A 20,711-nucleotide genomic window follows, 5' to 3' on the forward strand; every position below is an offset into this window, starting at 1 on the left:
TTGTGGTGCGGGATTGCCCTGTATGAGCCCCCGATGTTATTTATCCGTGTGCGGCGGTGCCCTCCCGCCGGCCCCATCCATTATCCTTTCCCTCCATCCTTTCGGAGCGCGGGGTTCATTAGGAGCCAGAGACGAGCACGGGAACGCCAGCCCGCGGTGGGAGCTGCAATCCAGCAGTCCTGGGCTGTCAGCCCCTCGCACCCATGGGCTCACGGCTCTCCGGGGAAGGATGGGGAGCGCTCAATGGGGCAGGAAAAGCCCGCTCATGGCGCCCCTTCCCCGCGCTAGGCGGGGACAGACGGCAGACCCCGGTGCGCAGGGCGGCCCCGAGGGGCGGGCGGGACGGCCCCGGCTCGGCCCCGGCTCCGCTCGGCAGCGCCGCGGGGGCGGGCGGGGAGGCGGGGAGGGGAAATCCCCAGGATCCCCGGCCCCCTCCCCCCGAGCGGGGACACCGCCTTAGTCACCGGGACCCTCCCCCCGAGCGGGGACACCGCCTTAGTCACCGGGACCCTCCCCCCGAGCGGGGACACCGCGTTAAGTCACCGGGACCCTCCCCCGGCGCTGGGCTCCGCCGCGCCCCGCACAGCGCCCGCAGAGCGCGGCGGCCGAGGGAGGGATGGCGGGGCCGGGGCCGCGGCCGGACGGGCCCCCGAGCTCCGGGCCGGGCGGGCTGAGGCGGCCCCGGGCGGGCTGAGGCGGCCCCGCGGCCCCCGGGCGTGAGAGGACCCACCATGCGGGAGCTGGCGATCGAGATCGGCATACGGGTCCTGCTCTTCGGGGTCTTCGTGTGAGTAGCGCCGGGGAACGGCACCGCCGGCACCCCGCTCCGGGGCTGCCCTGACAGCACAGCGCCGCTCCACCCGCCGGGGAGGGCGGGATGGGGAGTGCGGGATGAGGAAGTGAGGGATGGAGCTGTGGGATGGAGCTCCAGGATGGAGCTAAGGGATGGAGGTGTGGGATGGAGCTGAGGGATGGGGAAGTGCGGGATGGAGCTGTGGGATGGAGCTCCAGGATGGAGCTGCGGGATGGAGGTGTGGAATGAAGGTCCGGGGCTCTCCCGCTGGGCTCCGGCGCTCAGGGATCCCCCTCGGGATGCCCGGGCGAGCGGCAGCTGCCGCCGGTGCCCTCTCCGGGATGCTCGCGGGTGGAATATTTTTCCCCGAGGTGAGTCTTTGAGGGAACTCTCCCAGCGCCGGGGTTTTGCCGGGGAGCTGAGTGGAATTTTTCTCGGAGAAGCTGCTGTCTGGGGGAGAAGCGTGCAAAAAGCGAGCAGCCGAAGCGATGCAGCCTCAGTGGTGCTGGGGTTTCCTGGGGCCGGCTGTAGTTTGTGCGGTGGTGTCTCACCTGGCGGGGCTGGGGATGCGCCTCGGCAGCTGGTCCTGGCGGCAGCGGGAGCCCCGGGGCCGCGGAGCTGCAGCGCCGGGGATGGAGCTGAGCGAGGACCGCGGGATGGAACGGGGGAGAGCGGCTTTGGGAACCTCCGCACGCTGCCGGCCAGGGAGGAAAGTCATGGATGTTGAAAGATGTGCAGCTCTAGCTGCAGGATCACTCAGTGTCTCAGCCTTTCTTTAGGAGAAAACAGTTATGCGTTGTTTTGCTGTGTGTATCTCAGCCCTTTCTCTCATGCAGTTTGTGTTCTGCAGGCGTTTCAGCAATGAAAAGTTCCACTCGATATAAGTTTGCATTTCCATTGCCTAATGTTTAAAAATGAGTGTCCTCAGTGTTTGTGGTGTCTCAGGAGTAGCACAGAGCCGGGAGCAGTTTTTGCTGTTTGCTGGTTTGTTTTCCCAGGATGGATGCTGCTGATCACAGGTGCAGGCAGCACAGGACATCTGTTTAAGCTGTGATACTGACTTAGACCTGGTGAAACTGAACACTTTGATGAGTCCCTTTCATGGTTAATTAATAACTTGTCCAATTTACTGGTGTTTGATTATTTTTCCCTCGGTGCTCATTTATCTTGAATATTGATGCAAGTCTTTTGATTTGCAACAAAACCCTGTAAGGTGCCTTTGATATCTGTCAGTTCAGTTGCATCTCACTTTGAGAGTAGACCCTGTTCCTGTCAAGAGAGCTCCTTTATGGAATACGTGGAGTTACAGGGTGAGCAAAGACCTCAGGAGCTGATGCTACATCAGAATTTTTCTCTTCATGGTTGTGTGTGTAATTCATCACCTCCACCACCCCTGCAGGAGATGTCTTCATGTAGCTTATTACTATGATATGTAAATCATGAGCCATCATAATTAGTAATTTCGTGGTTGTGCTTCTCTTCTGTCTTTATTTCCTCTCTAAAAGATTCCATTATTTTCACTGCTCTTTATGCTGTGGTTCCAAAATCCTCTGAGGAGGAGTAGCCAACAGAAAAGCTCTTGGTAGAGTCACCATAATGGCAAATGCCTGTGGAAGAATTTCTCATGTTTTCACACAGCTCAGCTCCTGCCTCATTGGGATTCTGGGGAACAATTCTGATATTTCAATGGGTCATTCAGAGCATTCATTGACATCTGAAAGTACTGGGCAGGGTAGTGTTCCAAATTTGGGTCAGTGTTCAGTTTCATGAAGAACTGAACTTTATTTGCTGGTAATGGTTGCAAGAATACAGTCTCTAGGTAGACCAAAAGAAGAGCTTTTCTGCTCAGATAATATCAGCACAGGAATAATCTTTTTGCTCTTGCAATAGCATTCAATAGTTTTCTAAAGTGGCAGTTACTCACATTTTGAAACTTTTATGTTGCAGAGGTTTAAACACTGTGTTTCCTGTGGTTTTATAGACAGGCAGTGCAAAGATTTTTATGGAGCATTGAGTCAGTGGAATATCCTTTCAGGAGTGAACATTCACTGGTGAATTTGGGACCCCTGGGACTGGAATCCAGGCAGCAGCAACTTGAGCTCTGCTGGAGAAGGGATTTCTAGGAATGAAAAGGCTGCAGAGGTTCCACCTCCCTTGGAAAGGAATGCCATTAACAGAAATGAGCTGTGGCTGGGTCTGAGCTCATCTCTGTGCTGAGTGCCAGGAAATGAGGAACTGGACAGGAGAGAAGGAGCTCTCTGTGAAAAGGTCTTGATGGCTTTGTGTCATTACCAGCCCTTGGAGTGTCAGAAGCCTGACCTTGAAGGTAATGGTTCCGCAGCTATTTGAGAGCCCTGAACCATCTGTGCCTCCCAGATGTCTTTGAGCTCCAACCTCACAGTTCATATCACTCACAGCAATACACTGGCATATTTTGTACCCAGAATGCAAAAGAAAAAGGTGCATATTCCACGCTGGAGCTTTGCTTGGTAATAAATGTCATTTCATAAAAATGGAGGTGTGAAAACTTCTGTTGATGATTGCTGAAATTGAATGTATTGCCAATTTGAATGTATTTTAGATCAAGAACAACCATGTTTTCTATGTTTAAGACTGGCAATTTTTTTTTTCCTCCAGTTGCCATAATTATCAACGTCAGTCATTCCATCAAAGGCAGAAACCTATACTTGTTATATAAGATCTCTTCTATCCTGCAGATGGGCACCCTTAGAAGCAATGCACATTTTTGGTAGTTGAGTATTGATTTGGTTGAATTCAGCAGCCATTTAGGGAGGATAATGATAACAACTGACTCAGTTCTAGGTGTTGTGTTCATGGCAATTGCTGAGAGCTCACTTAGCACTTAAAGACAGGATTAGGTATTGAAATTTAGCAACTCAAGCTTCTCTGCCTTTACAGAGATCTGTGCTAAAGGGCATTTTAGCCCTCAGGATTAAGTGGTATTGAAGGAGGGATTAGTTAGAAGAGATTTATTAGAAGGACTGTGTCTGCCTGAAATTGAGAAGCAGGAGTTAAAAAAAAAAGACAACAAACCCAAACTCCAACTAACAAAGAGTCAAAACCTAAAAACAAGTGGTTGCAGTAAAAACTATACTTAAATACGCACTTTGCTGCAAAGTTAAATAGGTATTCTTTGAGTACCTTCAGCAAAATAGCTCTCAAGCAGCAAGTTACAAACTGCAAGGATAGTGATATTTCTGTTCTGCTCCACAGTTTCTCCCAGTTCCTTAACTGTCAAATTAATCTTTCAAAATATGTATCCTTGCACCTTTTGATTGGGCTGAGCTGATCTGATGGAACACAGGTGGTTCGTTAATTCCAAGGTGAAGAAAATTCTTATGCTATAATTTGACTATTACATTGTGAAGTTTCAAATATTTTCCAATCAAATCTTGATTTTGATTCATTCCACTGTATATTTTTGTTTAGGTTTTTCCTTGTCAAGAAATATCTGTGAGTACTGAACTGAGTTTTATTTTTAAAGTGAGGTTTTTCATGTAAGCTCTCAGAAATAAGAAGTGGTCTATTGTTTATTATAAAAGCCATGAAGATGAACTCTGTTTACCAGAAAAATCCAATGCTAATTTGAAGAATGATTGAATTAGGGTATTGCAGCTCGGTTTTTCTTCATTTTTGTACTTATTTCTATGACTTGGACCATCTTAAAATGCCTGATTGATGCTGAAATATGTTAAAAATACCAAACTTCCTTCTCCATGTGTGCAGTGGCATTTGTCACAGGTTGCTTGAGGAAGGCAAATTGTTTTGACTGACTTGGTTTTATTCAGATAAACCAATTATAAAAGGATTTGTGAGCAAGTCTGATAGTTTTACACAGGAGTGATGCCCTTAAAACAAAGTTTTTCATCTGTCCTGAAATGAATTCACTGAGTGGTAGCTTGGAATGAACCTGAGGGGTGTCTTTATTTCTTAGTGTTCTGTTTTAGGTGCCTTCTGTGAGGAAAAACTTTTTGTACCTGTTTCAGAAGTTTTAGAAGACCACACTGTTGCCTCTTGGCAGGGAGAGAGGATTTGTGTGTATTGCTGTATATTTAACCCAAAGACTTGTCAACATCACGTCACTGATGTTTAGAGAGCTAATTGATTAAAAAGGCAAAGTCTTTCAAGGATTGCTCCATCAAACCTCGAGCTCTTCAGTGCATGTGATGTGATTAAAATATAAATGTCGTTTGGAGTAATTGGATATCTTCCCCACAGCACAGTCTCATTAGCAGCCTCCCTTGGGAATAAATGTTTATCTGCAGGCTAATATACAGATATATATTGCACACGTGTGAGTTTACAGCACTGACTAATGCTGACGTCCTTTGTGTGTGTGCCATGTTCAGTTCCTGGTGTAAGTCAATAAAAGCTGTTTCTATGCGTGTTGTGTTTCTTACAAGTTTACAGTATTAATAATTTAATCAAGTTATGAATATGCATGAAATAATTTGGTGTGCAAAGCTCTTTCAAGTAGCTTTCTTTGTCAGGGAATGTTGTCTTCTGGATATCCTGCATATGTTGCCTTTATAAATGAAACTGTTTATTGTCTTGTTAACACAGACAGAAAATCAATTACCCGAGGAAGTTCTACAATGCTGAACGTTTGCATTGCTTTTCTCCCAGATTGTGTTTTCTCCCAGATTTGTGTTTCTCTCTCATATGGATGGGATTTTTGGGGGGTAGACTGAGCTGAAAATTGTGACTGTAGGTAGCAAAAGCAAGATGGTATTGAAAAGAAATCACCAGACCGAGACATTAAGATTTATTTTCTCCTTCTGACTCAAATGCTGAGAATTTACACAAATGAGTTGGACCAAGAACTCAAAGCACCTTTTAAGCCTTGGCTCTCTAGGTGAATGTTTCAAAGTAGGTATTTGGCCACTTCTTAGTGGTTTTGTGTCCTCTGTTCTTGATTTGAATATAACTTTGGAACCTGATTTTTGGCTTCTGATCCTTACAGTCTTGGACTTCATTTCTGTGTACCCTAATTTCTCATCATGAAAACAATCCTACTTTTTCTCACCCTAATCCTTCAGTTCATTGATAAATTCTTTGTCATGAGGTAGCCAAACACATTGAACATTCTTGGAGCTTTTTCAGTGTTAGTTTCACAAATAGTGATGATAATAGGAAACGAGGACATCAATGTGTTTGCTAACCTGCTTAAAAATAGGTGCATGGTTCTAAACCATAATTTCCATGTTAGTAAAGTGAGGGAAAGATTTGTTTCATGGTGCAGATCGAAGTCTAATCACTGAGCAGGGTCAATGAAGAGTTAAGGGAAAGACTTGCTGAAGAAAAGAGCTTTTCTGGGGCTTAGGATCTGAGAACACCTATCAGAGGTTGCATATTGAACAACAGGCTTGTTCCAGTGCTCAGCAGAGTCGGCCACACCTCTGAAGTGATGGGAGACCTGGAAGGACTTGGAGCTCCTCTAACTCCCTGATACAGCACAAAGTAACCTGAATTTTAACTTTTCTCTGCGCTGTGTCCTTGACAGGTTACTGTGAAAACAAAAGGCTCTAAATACCAATTATACCTGGTGCCATATGAGACACAGAACAAAATGACTGTGTGCCTGTCCTAATGTGTATGAATTACCTGGGAGCTCACAGGGAAACTTGGTTGTCTAATAGTTTTGGTGGCAGAGAGGCTGCAGGGGTGGCTGTGATGATCTGGTCTCAGTTTGCATTTCCCAGCCCCCTGTACCACTGCAGGGAGGAGGGAGAAAAAATTCAACATTGAGCCTGGGGAGAAGGGTGGGAAAGCTGTTTTTAAGGCTTAGATTTTATTTTCTCATTTTCCTACCGTGATTAGATTAGATTTCCCTCAGTCAACTCTCTTTTGCCTGTGACAGTAACTGCTGAGTGATCTCTGCCTGTTCTTACCTCAACCCAGGTGCCTTTCACTGTATTTTCTCTCCCCCATCCAGCTGAGGAGGGGAGTGATGAAGCAGCATCCAACTCAGTGTCATCCTGCTGTTCAGCCTACTTGGTGTTTCAGTTAGCTGAGACTTCTGATTCCATTATTTTGTATTTTATTTATTGGAATGGGGTAGGGTTTTACTGATTTTGATAACAGTTATTCAGGAGAAATTGTACCTGCCTGTCTTTTTTTGTGCAGACTCTGGTCTGTGCAAAAGACAGGCTGTTTTTACAGCTTGTTGTAGCAATACTTCTAGACTGCGGAGCTGAGTTATTTCATTTGTCTTCACTGAGTCTTGGGGAAAGAGGGAGTGAAAGGATGGGGAAGAGGGAAGGGGATTTAATGTCAGGAATTCTAATTGTCCTGCTAATAGGATAGGATTTACAATTGATCTCCATGGCTAAACTCACAGCTGAATACATGCTAAAAGAGGATGTTATTGTAAATGCCAAAGCATCTGCTCCCGATTTTTTGAGGAGTAAATGGTGACTTTGTGTTTCTTGTTGAATCTTGTTGTTGAATCCCATTTACTCACAGGCTTTGGCACTTTGTGTTTATTTGCTTCTAGCCTGATTGAGGATGTTTTATAGTGAGAATGCTACTGATAGGGTTCCTTGGGGGGAAATCTTTTCTTTAATAGATTGATTCTTGTACTTGGATCTATGCACAGTCAAGGTAGGGCACAACTGTGATTCTTATGGGAAAGAATTTAATAAAAATTACAGTCTTACTGCTGAGAATGTACTCATATCTGGCACAGTAAATCAAGATCTTTATGGTCTTCCAATCTGTCAGTGACTTTCAAAAGCCAATACGTGGAAATAGCTGGCAGAATTATTGATGTTAGAAATGAATTAAGGATAATATTTAATGTGTGTTGTAACTTTTTTGTGTAGGAAGGACTGTGCTGGTACTGAACAGGGGATGCCTGAGTGCTGCATCTGTATTGGCAAGGATTAGTGGAGAAGGACAGAAAGCTAAAGGCAGCACTCATGTCCCTAATTAAATACTAATTAAAGTATTGGTTGTGATCCACTAATGAGCAGCAGGGACTTAGGCTTGGATGGTTAAGGAAAGCTTCCCTTATTTCTGGGTCAGAACAGCTGCTTTACAGTAGATCCAACTGCATGGAAGAGAGAAAGTTGTCAGCAGTTCTAGCACTTGAACTAAGATTTTCATGACTATATGGATTTTAAAGTACCTTCCATTCACATTTTCACCTTGCCTTTAAATGTTAAATTTGCCATAATTGAACCACAAGTCATTGATATGTCAAAAACTCTGTGATTGATTGATATGATTCTGTAGAAAACTAGATGGAGATTTTTTCCTTAATTTTAAACCAGATTGCTACAGACACTGTGTATTGTATTTGTTTCTCTGCATTACAAAACACATCTAGTTTTACTATCTAAATATTTTCCTTGTTAAGATACCACTGGGTTTGAATTAAAATTGCATAGCAATGTAGTAAGTGGAAATTGTTTTACTGTAGGGTAGGTAACAGGGTAACAACTGGTGTTTTCATAGTAAGTAGCTGATTGAGATTAATTATTCAGGTGAATTTCAGACAGTTGGGGGGAGGAGTGAGGAAGATTGTAAGAGAGGTATAGAAAACATTTTTTTTTCTGGAAAAGGTAGAAATAATTGAGTTGTTTTATCTGAAGATCTGAGGAGGCATGGCAGTGATCTGCACAGGTAAGCAGCTCCATAAAGGCGTAGGAAGACAACAAGCTGCTCTTCACATCCTCTGGGAATTAGACAGAAAGGAAAGATTTTTAAGTTTGTAGCAAAGGAACCTTAGGTTGAGTGTGGGGAAATACATTCTAATGTTAAGGACTTGGAGCGCTGTGATAGACTGCCTGAGGATAGGTAGAGTCTCCACCTATTGAAGTTCTACAGTGCAAGTTACACAGAAGTGTTTTAGGAGTATTTTACTTGATGTAAAATACTCCTAAATACTAATACTAAAATACTCCTCACTTTGCTGTGAGGAGACAGACTGGCTGAGGTTTATATTGACTGAGAGTGCCCCAGTGTGTGGGTAAAAGTTTGAAATGAAATTTCTTGCAAGAGATTTTTGACTGATCTTGGAGGGTGGGAAAGGAAACAGAGATACCAACTTGAAAGTGGAGAATATTTCAGCAAACACTGAACGGAAGCTGATGGTCTCTTCTGCAGGTCAGTGCCCTGCCAAAGTTCGTGTGCTAAATATTCCACATTAACCACACTGGGGGAAAAATGAAATCCTAGATTAGGTGCAGTGTTTTACTCTCTAGTCTGACATTTTAGCCTTTATTGGGTGAGAAGTTTTACTACTTCTTTGGCATGTATAATGGAGGTGCAAATGCTAGCTCAGAAGTGTTTCAGCTCGGAAGGGTCTGTGGCTCCCTGCCAAGTGTTGTGGAGCCTTGCAAAGGGAGAACAGCAGAGAGGAGTGACACCTGATGTAAAGCGTTCTATTTCCATTAGCTGCCAATTCTCACTGATGGGAGAACAGACCTTACAGCCTGTCTGTGCTCTCACAGCCTGCAGAGAGGCCATTAATAATTGTTCATCGGTGTCCAAGGTGCTTTCCAGGAGTGGAACTATTGCTACTGCACCTCAGCGAGTGCTACGAAATGCAAAAAGTGATGTTCCTAGTCCCCATTACTCTCTTAATGTTATTTTTTTTTAATCATTACTAATAGTCTGGAACATGCAGTTTGCACTCAAGTGTTTTTAGACTGAGTGATTTTAATACAGTTGGATTTTATTGGGAATATCGTTTGGAGGAGGAGTGAGGAGGGGGGAGAGATAACTGAGAGGGGGAGCTTTTGTCAGAGAAAAACTCAGCGTGGGTGTGAGTTTACCCAACTTTCATTTTGGGTCCAAACATAACCAGTAGTGTGTGACATGCAGGTATGGGGAAAAAAAAGTAAAGAAACTTTACCAGACTCAGCTCCATCAATTTGCTGTGAAGCTGTGTAGTTGTGCAGGGAATTGTGGAGTTTGACTGAAAATAGTTGGAGATGTGATCAAAATAAGCGTTAAAAACATCAAGAGGAAAATTTTGACTGTCTGCAGTGTGTTTGGGTTCATTATTCAGACATGTGCTTAGTTAATTTAAGCCTGTAATATGAATTCTCTTTTTCACTTTAGGATAATGTACAGCTGCCAGCTTTGACACTTCTGATGGCTGTAGAACTCATTATTTCCTTTCCCTCTACTTTCTCCTCCCCAAACACACATTAAAATGACCTTTGTGAAATATCTTGTATCATAGGTATATTTAATAAAAATAGAGAGTAGAGGCAACAACTAATACCATAAATTTATTTTTTCATAGATGAGATGAGAGATAATGCAATGAAAGCAGTAGCCAGTCATTTTCACTTGGCTAATATTGGTTATTTCTGTAAAACTACCACTGCTGATTATTTCTGGTGCATTTCTGGATGGCCTGAAGAGTTGCACCTTGACACAACAAGCAGCAGCTCTGACCTCCTTGCCTTGTTTTCCAGAGGCAGCACTGCTCCATGTGAGCAGGGATCACAAGGACTGAGAGGCTCTTTCACCCCAGGAGCAGCTAAATGCCAAAATAAAGTTGTTTTTGTTTCACAAGGGTATATTTTATACTCTGCTGACCAGAAAGCAAAGCCACAAAGATCACTTTCATTATTCGGTCAAGGAAAGTTGTAAAAATTAAAAACAAGTCAAAAGATATGAGTTTGACTCATTTTGCAGTAGGTTTTTTTTTCATGGTTCATTATAGTCACTTGTGTCTCCTGCTCTTCTGATCAAAGCTGCAATGCAGCGTGACCAACTGTTCCCTCTTTCTTCCTTTCACTCTGCTCGTTTCCAAATATCCCACTTCTGTGAGGAAGATACGATGGTGAAAATACTTTATTAAAGCTAATTAACTACTTTAAGGCCTGGAAACCCCTTTTATTCCCATGGAGTGGGAGTTTTCTAGATTCACAGTGGCAATAATGATGCTCAGTGATATTTAGCTCTACTCGGTGGCAAAGGCTCAGCTGCTGCCGAAGAGAATGCATGGGATGGAAGATTTTGGAATCTTTCAGGTGCACAAGAACAACTTCCTAGCTGTGTTAACCTTTTGTTCTTCTTGTGCTGTTCATGCTCATGATAATTCTTTCCCTTTCCTCTGTGTCACAGGAAGGAACTTTTTTACTTAGAGAAAGTTCAAATGCCACGGGCTGCAAAAACAGGGACAATGTAATTTAAGTGCAAAGAAAACTATCATCAGGTTCTAAACCTCCACTCCAGGCTGCTCTTTCTTTTTCAGCATTGTGAAGAGATTGTTGGTTTGCTCTTTCATATTAAGTATTCAAAGTATATATCTCATTTTTATGTGATTTCATAAGCTGCAGGAGTCCTGTTGTGTCTGCATTGTTTTTAGTTTGAGATCTGAGTTTAAAGTGAGCCCAGGCTCCACAGCTGTTGCCTCCTTGCTGAGTGCAGTGTTGGCTGCAAGGAGGAGAGTACAGAGGGTGGCCATTCATCTTTGGAAGAAGTTATACTCTGATATAAATCTGTTAAATCAGTGGATATGTGAGGTAAATCTGGGAAACCTATTGGTAAGGCTGAAGGAAAATACTGAAAACTCTCCTTTTTTAGCACTTCAGGGAAATATGACAGCTGTGGTAATATGTGGGTATTTTAAAACTGCATCAGAATTTATTTTCAATCTCTTCTTAATCAAAATGATTTCTTATATATCTGAAGGGCTAATAGAGGCATATGTGCTAATTAAATGTCACACTGCAATTGGTAGCTAATTTAAAGTATTCAGAAATATTTTCCATCAAGTCATACTGACTCATCTGAAGCCAAGGCTGCCCTCCAGAACCAGTCCTCTACTTGCCAGTGACATTAAATAAAAACCAAAAAAACGTTGCCCATGCCCTTTGTCTTTATCAGTTCCAATAAAGCTCTACATGGAGATTTCAAATTGTTAATCAGAAATAGTAGGTGTATGCACTGTACATGGCACTGATATGGGAAATAAAAAGTTTTTAGCTGTTAAAAAGGGATAATTTATTGATACTGGTGTTTCTATGTCAGAGTGTATAGTACTTAGTTGATTTTAGTGCAGTTAAAAATGATATTTACAGTAACACGATTCCATAAAAGTCTGTGAAGAACCTGTAAAACATTTGTAAAACGTCTGTAAACACCTGTAAAACGTCTATTCTGATGGGAACACTTCTTTTGCATTCAGTACCTATTGCAATATAAATTCAGATTTATATTTTAAATTAACTCTTTCTTTTTGATTTCTATGCAGAAGTTAAAGCTGTAGCTGGGTGTTTGTCAGCAGTGCATACTTGGCATGTGTAGGTCCAGTTAATAAATAAACTGCAGAATTAAGAGTTACTTTGATACTGGTACTGGAATGGTTTGCCCTACCTTGCTCTGTAACACTAAATCTCTTGACACCTCATGGTGTGCCTTAACTACAGAGAACGTTCCTTTTTCTATCTAAGTAGCGTTTATATTATTGAAGTTATATTTTTAATTCATGCCAGCTTGTTCCTTGCTCATCATTCATAATTGAGTCTTGGCCATATATATTGTAACCCTTCTTGATGGCTGAGGTGCTGTGGATTTCCCAAATTACTTTAGATATTAAATGGCTCAGATCTCTTTGCTTGTGCCAACCTCTGAGCTGACACAAAGCTATCTCATCATGCTGATACACACAGATAGCAGCATTTCAGAGCCTGAATTGCTGCAGCTCCATGGAGAGCAGAATCATGGTGATAAACCACATCCATTGCTGCTTATCTCCCCTCATCACTATCCCCTCTCCTTCAGTTTTGTTAATCTTACATGCCAGCCACAGAACATTTCAAGCTTTTCATATTTTGTCTTTTTTTGCAGGAAGTTATGGGTTTGGGATTTTTTCCATAGTATTATCTGTAGGCAGTAAACAAACTTAAGTTTTCTCATGGCTTGAGAATCAGTTATTCTCTCCAGGTACATCAAATAACATGACATGAATGCTTTCCCCACTATCACTGTGTTTCAGAAAGGATAAATTGAAGTCTTGAATTCAAATGTGAGCCAAGGTGATGTGAATAAACAGTGTCCAATTCACTCAGCTGATGCAAACTCTGGGCTTTTTCCCTTCTTGCCTGGATCACTTGTGGGAAGCCCCTAAAGCAAATCCTGAGTTATGAATTGTGCACATACTCTGTAATTAGGCCAATTATTACCAACTTCAGCACCACTGACACTGCTCACAACCTTGCAGAACAACTGATTGCAGAATTTAACATGGCAGGTACACTAGACAAGCATTTACTCCTAGCTTTGAGACTCAGACTGGTGAATACTAGAGGAAATATCCATGTAAAAACATGCCAAATGGAGTTTCAACAGCCCAGCCACAGTTAACCTAAGCCATTTTTTTTTCTTTTATATTTTAGGTGATTTATAAAAGGAGTTAATGAACATTTGCTATCTTTTTGTTGTTTGCCCCAATGGGGACATGCAGACAGAGCCATTCGAGGATAAAATCTGCTTATCAACAGATGAAGCTTAGAAGAGAGGAGAGTCATTCATTAGGTGTCTGGAATGGAAGTCTGGGTGTCACAATCACAAGTTCCTGTTCATCCTCTCCTGGTGCTTTGCCATCCCATGTGTACTGCCCTGTCCTCTCAGTTACTGTCACTTGGTGTTTGGGACAAGATTTGTCTGTGAGGGAAAAAGTAAATGGCAAAACCCCCCAATTTCCCCCTTTCCTGCCAACAAACCAACCAACCACCCTTCAGCTGATGCTCAGGTCCAGGCAGAAATTCAAACCTTGCTGTGTGATGCAGCTGAGGGCCAGGCAGTGGTGGAAACAATAAGGTGAGTGAGGTGCCAGATGACATCCTGCTGCTGTTATGGGAGATGAAAACCACAGTGGAAGCTCAGGTCAAAACCTCTGTGAAGATATTTATGCTCTGTCTGATTCCTTCACTATCAGTGAATTGTTTCATAAAAAGATAACCCCAAGTTATTAGGCCATATCATCACAAAACTGCTTTTAGAGTGCTGTTACCTGGCCCTGGCTGTGATGTGGTGCTGGCACGAAATGATCCTGAAGGGCTGCACGCTGTGAAATGGAAATGAAGTTAATGTACCTCGAAGGCCTCGGAAAAGAACAGCGTTTTTACTCAGTGTGGAGCTGTAAGCAGCACTGTTGGCATGGCCAAAGCAACCCCAGGGACTGGGGCACCTGTTGCTCACTGATGTTTTTAATGGAATTTGGGCTCCTCTTTCCCTTGGGCTGCTTTGAAAGTCACAGTTAAAGGCTCTTGAAGTTAATGGAAATCCTTTTATGCCTTAAAGACACGCCATCGGGCTGAAGTGTTTGAAATCTTGCTTGCTAAGCTGTTAAAAATATTGGGTGAATATGTAAAAACGAAGAAAAAGGGCAAAAAGCTAAGACTAAATTTTTCTGTACTAAAACAAAGGAATCCTGCTGCCAGGGGACACTTCCATGACTGAGGTTATACTTTGGGCCATGACACAAAAGGATCAAAACCCATGTTCTTTGTCCAAGACCTGCATTCATTTCTCATAACATCTAGTCCTTTAAACATAAGCTTGTGCTGACTTATGAATAGTGATAGACTGTATTTTTGGTTGGGACAAAGGAACATCAATCACCAAATGTCAGGCAGCTTAGAAACCAGTATGTCCTCATGATTGTTTAATAGAGTACAAAGGGAATTGCCTTCAAGCTAGTGAAATCTCATATCCACTCACCCATTGGTGATGCTTCAGAAAAAAAGAGAATTGTTCTCTTATGAGTCTTGGCATAAAAATTTAATTAGCAGTTGAGCTCTTTGGGAAGATTAAAAAAAAAAGTTATTTCTTTTTTTACAGTTTCTTTCTTTAACTGTTTACTTTCTATCTCTGTATTGCTCACAGAGACATCTGCTGCCTTCTGCAGCTAATTTTTTTTCTCCTTCAGCAGTGATTTTGAAATTATTTTGCCCAGTTTCAGAAAATGTCCTTGTTTGTTTGTTTGTTTGTTTGGTGTTGGGTTTTTTTGCATTATGTTGCACTAAATTTGAACACAGTTTTGGGAAGCTATTCAGAAACACAAGTCAAAGAAATAAATGAAAACCTAATCAGATTTAATATATAGTGGATACAAAACTCCTGCTGTTGCATAAAATAATAGTAACTACAGTACTTGATGGATTTGTTGAAATTATTCATTCTTTATATGAGTAGAGATCAGTATATATTAATCAAAAAATCAGTCCTCGCCTGAAATCAGATACTATTTATGTTATTTATTACATTTTCATCTCTTTAGCACGTGCTATTTTTCTCTTAAAGGCATTAAATCTTATGACAGTATGTATCTGCAGTGTCTTAGACTGTCTCCTGTGAGAACTGAGTTTGATTTTTTCTTTTTTAATTCCTCAGATTTAAACAACAATGATTTTAGCTTTCTTACATCACAAGGGGCAGGAAACAAAAGATCAAGAAGAGCCCCAAACCTTTAACTCCGTTGGCATTTGTTCATAATGTCAAATGTCTTAACATCAAATTAATTGCATTTCTGATCCAATGTGACAAATTTTCCAAAAGTGCACTGGTGCACGGATGTGTTCTGATCACCTTGAAGCACAGATGTTTGTGTGTGTTTTGCTCTCTGCAGTTACCAGAAGTAATAATACTTCAAATAATATACCTTAGGACTCTCTCTTAGTTGAAGTTTGGAACCAAACCTGCTTGTATTGTCTGGAAATCAACCTTTATTTTTCTAGTTGAAGACTAGAAAATGAATTTTTCATGTGGGTGATATATTACCTGGAACTTCTCTTCTTTAGAAATGTTTCCTATTTTCATGTCTTGCAAAAGCCATTGTCTTTTAAACTTTAAAAAAGGTTTGTTTTCATTTTGAAAACACTGAAACAAATTGTTTTGACACTTCTGAAGTTCACCTTCTTGGGAGAGCAGGCTCAGACTCTGGGTTTGAAGAAGCTGAGTATAACAGTAAATATTCTCCTTGCAAAACGAGACTCCTTAAACTTCCAGAATAATCTTGCTGTCCATGTGGACCAGTATAGGAAACATAAATACTCCTGCAAGTGACGAGGCTGTGTTTGACCTTCTTTGGTCCTTAAATGTGGTTGTTTTCCTTTAGGAAAGGAGAGGAAGAAGAGGTCAGTTGGCCTCTTTTGAGTGTTGTGTAGAGGGAGCTGAGCTGGGTGTGCTCAGCTAAAGGGGTCAGAATGGTTTGGGCTGGGAGAGACCTTTTGATGCCTTAAGTTTGAGCTTTCATGTATTTCAGGTTCTGTGCTGCCCAGGGGTGCAGTTCTGAGCCTCATATTTAGTCAGCTCCTCAGAGAGTAGGGAGACAAAACAAATCCTTTTCCTGCTGAGGACCAAGGACAACTTTCAGGCCCAAAAGCACAAACAAGGGTGGCTGAAGGGAGGAACAAGAAGGATGGGACCTCACAACCTGAGCTGTATCAGGACAATTAAAGCCCAATATGCAAATGGGCCAAAACTTATAAAAATGTGAGACTCCATGACTGGTCATCCATTTTGTGACCATTTTGGGTCCACCTTGGGTGTAGCCCTGGTCAGGCCCTGTCCTGCCCAAGGTGGATCCTGGAGGCCTTTCAATAAACCCCTGCTTTATTCTCTGGCTCTGTCCAGTCTCTGTTCCAGGTCAGCCTTCCCCAGGCATCACTTTAAAGGTCCTCTGGTGTTGCAGGACACCACTAGACCCGAGCAGATGCCTCCATTAGGAAAAGACTTTCAGTTTCACCCCTGAACTTATGAGGAAGATGAACCAGACTCTTCTATGCTCTTCTCATGGTAATTGGCCCAGTGCCGAGACAAAAGCCCCCTTTCCCTGTTCCTCAGGTAATGTAGCTATTTGCTGTTGGGCAGCTTGCCAAAAAATCCTTCCTACATCCTTGACTGCTTCAGAGCGAGTGCGGAGATTCTTGGGGCCTTTTGGGGTGTCTTAGCAGGTGCAGGGGATGTTTCTGCACTGCGCGTGGCTTTTATTCTTTTGTTCTGCAGAGTTTGTTTTCTTCTCTTTAATTAAACCTTTTGCTTTTTCAAAACACCTCTGATCAAGCCATCTCCTTTGATGTCTTAATTATTCTTAAGTCGTTTCTGGGAGGTTGCTGGCAGCCCTCAGAGCTTGATACACCTTTGTGGGGCTAAGAACACTCAGGCTCCAGGCAAAATTGTGTCCCCCTGGTTCCAGCCCCCTGCCATGGGCACAGGCAGTGCCCTACTCCTGTTGAGGAAATTCCTGACCCAGCTCGGTTTGAGGGCTTGTTTCCTCTGGGGAGAGTTGCATGTGTGTGTATGGTTTAATTTTACTCCACTCTACAAACTGCTCTGGGCTTTTTCTCTTTGCAAAGCCACTTGCTGTGCCTGCTACTGGTGTAAAAACCTGGGTTTGGAGAGGTTTAAAGCCCCTGGCTTTGGAAAATTTGCAGTAAAAAAACTTTGGGTGGCTGCACCTCTGAGTTTTGGCTCTGTGGGTTTATCAGGTGAGAGCAGTCTGCAGAGAACTGGTCCCTGTGTGTCTTCCTCAGCACCCATTCCTCGAGTCCAAAAATCCAGACCTGAAATGAACAGTGGATAGCAAAGGCCAAACTTCCCAGGCTGTCTGATATTCCCAGGTTGTCTTAATTCAAAGGCAAGAAAATTTGAAGAGCACTGAAGGACTCTGTGGAAAAAGGAGTATGGTTTAAACGAAGTGAGACAATTTAGGAAGTCATGAAAAGCTTCTGAAACTTCCTGCTGCAGCCAGAGATCACAATTTCTGCTTATTCTTTCAGTGCATGACAGAAGATACCCACACAAATGACTTTCTACAGAACAGTGGGGCCTCAACGTTTTGTTTTGATGTTCTTAATTGCAAAATAATGTAATTACAGAATGATGAGGTTTTAGTGTGTTTGAGTGGATTTTTTGGGAGGTGGTGTTTTGGTGGTTTGGGGTTTTTTCAAGGTTTTGTTTGTTTGTTTTGGGTTTTTTTTCCCCTTTGTAAGAGGGCTAATAGACATACTAATGAAATTAAAACTCTTTTGGTAGAATGAGACATTTCTGGTAGACTTAGATTCTTCTTAAGCTTGACAGCCATCCTGTTTTAGGATTAAGTCTCTTTTGGAGATATTCTCTAAAGTTATCTTCTTTTTCTATCAGTAGAAGAAATTTTCTGGGCTGCTTCTTTCTTTTGCTTTGTGATCCTGCAAATGCGACTGTCATGCTTCTAAGTCTGAATCCTGACATTTGAAAGACATTTTATAGTTTACATTTGTTATATAATTTCTTCAGGGTAAAAGACTGGATTACATGATTGTAAATTGGTAATAAATGACTAGATGATTTATTTAATCTCACAGAGTTATTTGCACACTTTTTCCACAAAAAAAATATTCTCCACAGTAGTGTTTATAGAGCTTTTATAAAGTTGTAGAACAACTTCAAAGATGTAGACTTTTAAAACCCATTTTCTGAAGGGTGTCTTTATAAAGTTTGTATGACTAAAATGCTGTGAGGTGGGATGGCAGTGTAGCAATTTAATATGGTTAATTCATGCATGCTATGTCATACTCAAATTGGGGGGAAGAGAGCAGAACTCTTCTGGGGGTTTTTGGTCATCGCTTCAAATTGTGAAAAAATTTGTACCTTTGATTGTTTTTTTCAGTTTTACAGAATTTTTGGATCCATTCCAGCGAGTGATCCAGCCAGAGGAGATCTGGCTGTACAAAAATCCTTTGGTGCAATCAGACAACATCCCTACACGGCTCATGTTTGTAAGTACTGACCCACTGGCCTGTGGGTCATTTGATGGCTGTAAACTGAGTAAATTTTCATTTGATAAGCAATAGGAAATATTTCACAAGTAGAGGATGTTCCTTTAATCCTAAAGGCAATTTTTTTCCAGTGTTGTCCAAAATGTAGCAAACGATGGGAAGTCTTTAAAAAGCAGCATTATCAGATGACTGAATTTATGAATGTTGATTTTTCAGTTTAGGAGTGAAAGCTGTGTTAGCTGAGAGGGACGTGAGAGAAATGAGTAGAGAAGATTTTTCAATCAGCTGGTTGGGTGACCTGACAAAACCTTGCCATGCTCTTAAAAGGTTAAGTGCTTAAATTTTGAAATCAAATTTGTTTTATGCGTGTTAGGCACTGAGATACTGGACTCTGAATAATTTTTTTTTTTCCCTAAAGGCAAAACCTTTGTTTTAGCTTCTGCCAACACTAAATATATCAAAGGGCTGCCCTGCTGTCACTGCTCTTCTGGCTCTTCCCCACTCAGCACGTGCAGAATGCATGGCTGAATTTGGTTATCAAAGTTCAGAATTTTGATAACCTTCACTAGCAATGATTAACAATCATAATAATCTCTATGTATAAGAGCTGAGTAAGACAGACCACCTCAGAAATGCTGAAATTATGGGTGTAGTTCAGGCTGCAAAAGTTCAGTGTTTTCCAACAGCTGCCTCAAAGTCATCTTTTCCTGAGTCTTCAGTGAGGCCAGGGTTTTACTTTCCAAACTTGAATTCAGATTAAATGCAAATCAGCCACATCATTTCTTTTCAGCTTTTTTTAATAAACACTTAATCCGTCAGTTATAAACAATTTTTAATTAAGTAACAACGTAAAGGTGCCTCCTGCATTTGAGGACACCATATATATTCCAGCCTTCTAAGACAGAGGCTGAAGGCCTAATTTTTAAATTTGCCTTTATAAACAAGAATCATTTTGTTTATATTGCATTAAGAGGCAGCTCTATTTAGGACTTTTTCATCCTGGATGGATGAAAATACGTGTTTTTCCAAAAATGGAAGACAGCTGTGTAAAAAAACCCAAAACCAAAAATCAAACAACAAAATAACCCCCAAGCCAAACATTAAATTGTTATGCTGGGAAAGACTGAATTTAATTGTGTGATTTTTCCCTTATGCTCAGCATTACTTTGCTACATGGTTCCTCTGATCTGTTTATAACTGAGGAGTTCAAGAACCAAGAGTGAATCATTGTACAGGGTTTTGCTGCAGTGGTGGAACTATTTTTGAAACCAGTTGGGATAACCATTAGTCCATCCTCTTGTTCCCTAGGCAGTAGGCACTGGGAAGCACAATTCTGGGATATAATTATTATATATTCCCCTGTTCCCATAGCCCCAGGTTTTGGCAAAGTTTGTGGTGGGTAGAACTTTGAGGCTGCTCTGTGTCAGTAACATTTGTATGGCCTGTGTTCTCATTCTGGCTCAGATTTTAAACAGTGAACAGCTCCTTAAATTAAGAAACATAGCTAATATCTATATTCTTTTCTTATTTTTTAAATTTAAAAGAAGAAAAATCTGACTCTAGCGTTGACCACAAGCTTTCATTATGGAAAGAATTTGTTGCCACTTCTGTACTCTGATACTGAAACACCTGGCTATGGCTTATCAGAAGGCAATCTGTAAAACTTTATGAATTGCTGGATTATTTTATTTGCTATGAGAGACCTGAATTCGAGAGAAATGTTGTGAATGCACACATCCAAATTAGACAAAGCTGACTTCTGCATGGGTAGCAAAAGCTGGAAAGAGCTGAGCCTGGTTCTATCTCTCTATCAGTGGATATTCCTTGTCTTGGAAAGTGCAGGTAACTGCCAGCTTTCTCTTGGATGAATGGGAGTGTGTGGCAGTCCCTATAGCTTCAGCACAGCTCTGGCTTGCCAGGATGAATAATAAATAGCAGAGATTTTGCCCATGTTTCACAAAAGCCTGGCAATGCTGGAATATTTCACTGCTGGAAAAGGAAATGTATCTGTGATGTATCTGAGGAGAGTATTGCTCATTAGAATGTTGCCAAATCTGTTTTAGATATGAGCCACAGAGAAACTTCTTTTTGCAAAATAAATAAAAAGGAGTCTGTCACAAGCCAGAATTTCTTTGTGTGTGCATTTTGCTGCAGAATAGAAAACACCT

The 20,711-nt window shown here is 41.8% G+C and overlaps 1 protein-coding gene across 3 annotated transcripts in view; it reads left to right on the forward strand.

Annotated features, from left to right (window-relative positions):
* Positions 1-692: 692 nt before the first annotated feature.
* PLPP4 (phospholipid phosphatase 4) overlaps positions 693-20,711 on the forward strand; it is a 50,056-nt gene continuing 30,037 nt past the window's right edge. For 2 of the 3 annotated variants that reach the window (XM_083866908.1, XM_083866909.1), the window contains exons 1-2: positions 693-787; positions 18,435-18,543. In XM_083866908.1, coding sequence (XP_083723034.1) covers positions 732-787; positions 18,435-18,543 — 165 coding nt within the window. In that variant the 5' untranslated portion in view covers positions 693-731. Of the gene's footprint in view, positions 788-16,537; positions 16,580-18,434; positions 18,544-20,711 lie in introns of those variants that run through there. The other variant, XM_083866910.1, reaches the window with a different exon arrangement.

This window comes from Zosterops lateralis, assembly GCF_965231275.1.
Source record: "Zosterops lateralis genome assembly, chromosome: 8".
In the NCBI taxonomy this organism is placed as follows: domain Eukaryota; kingdom Metazoa; phylum Chordata; class Aves; order Passeriformes; family Zosteropidae; genus Zosterops; species Zosterops lateralis.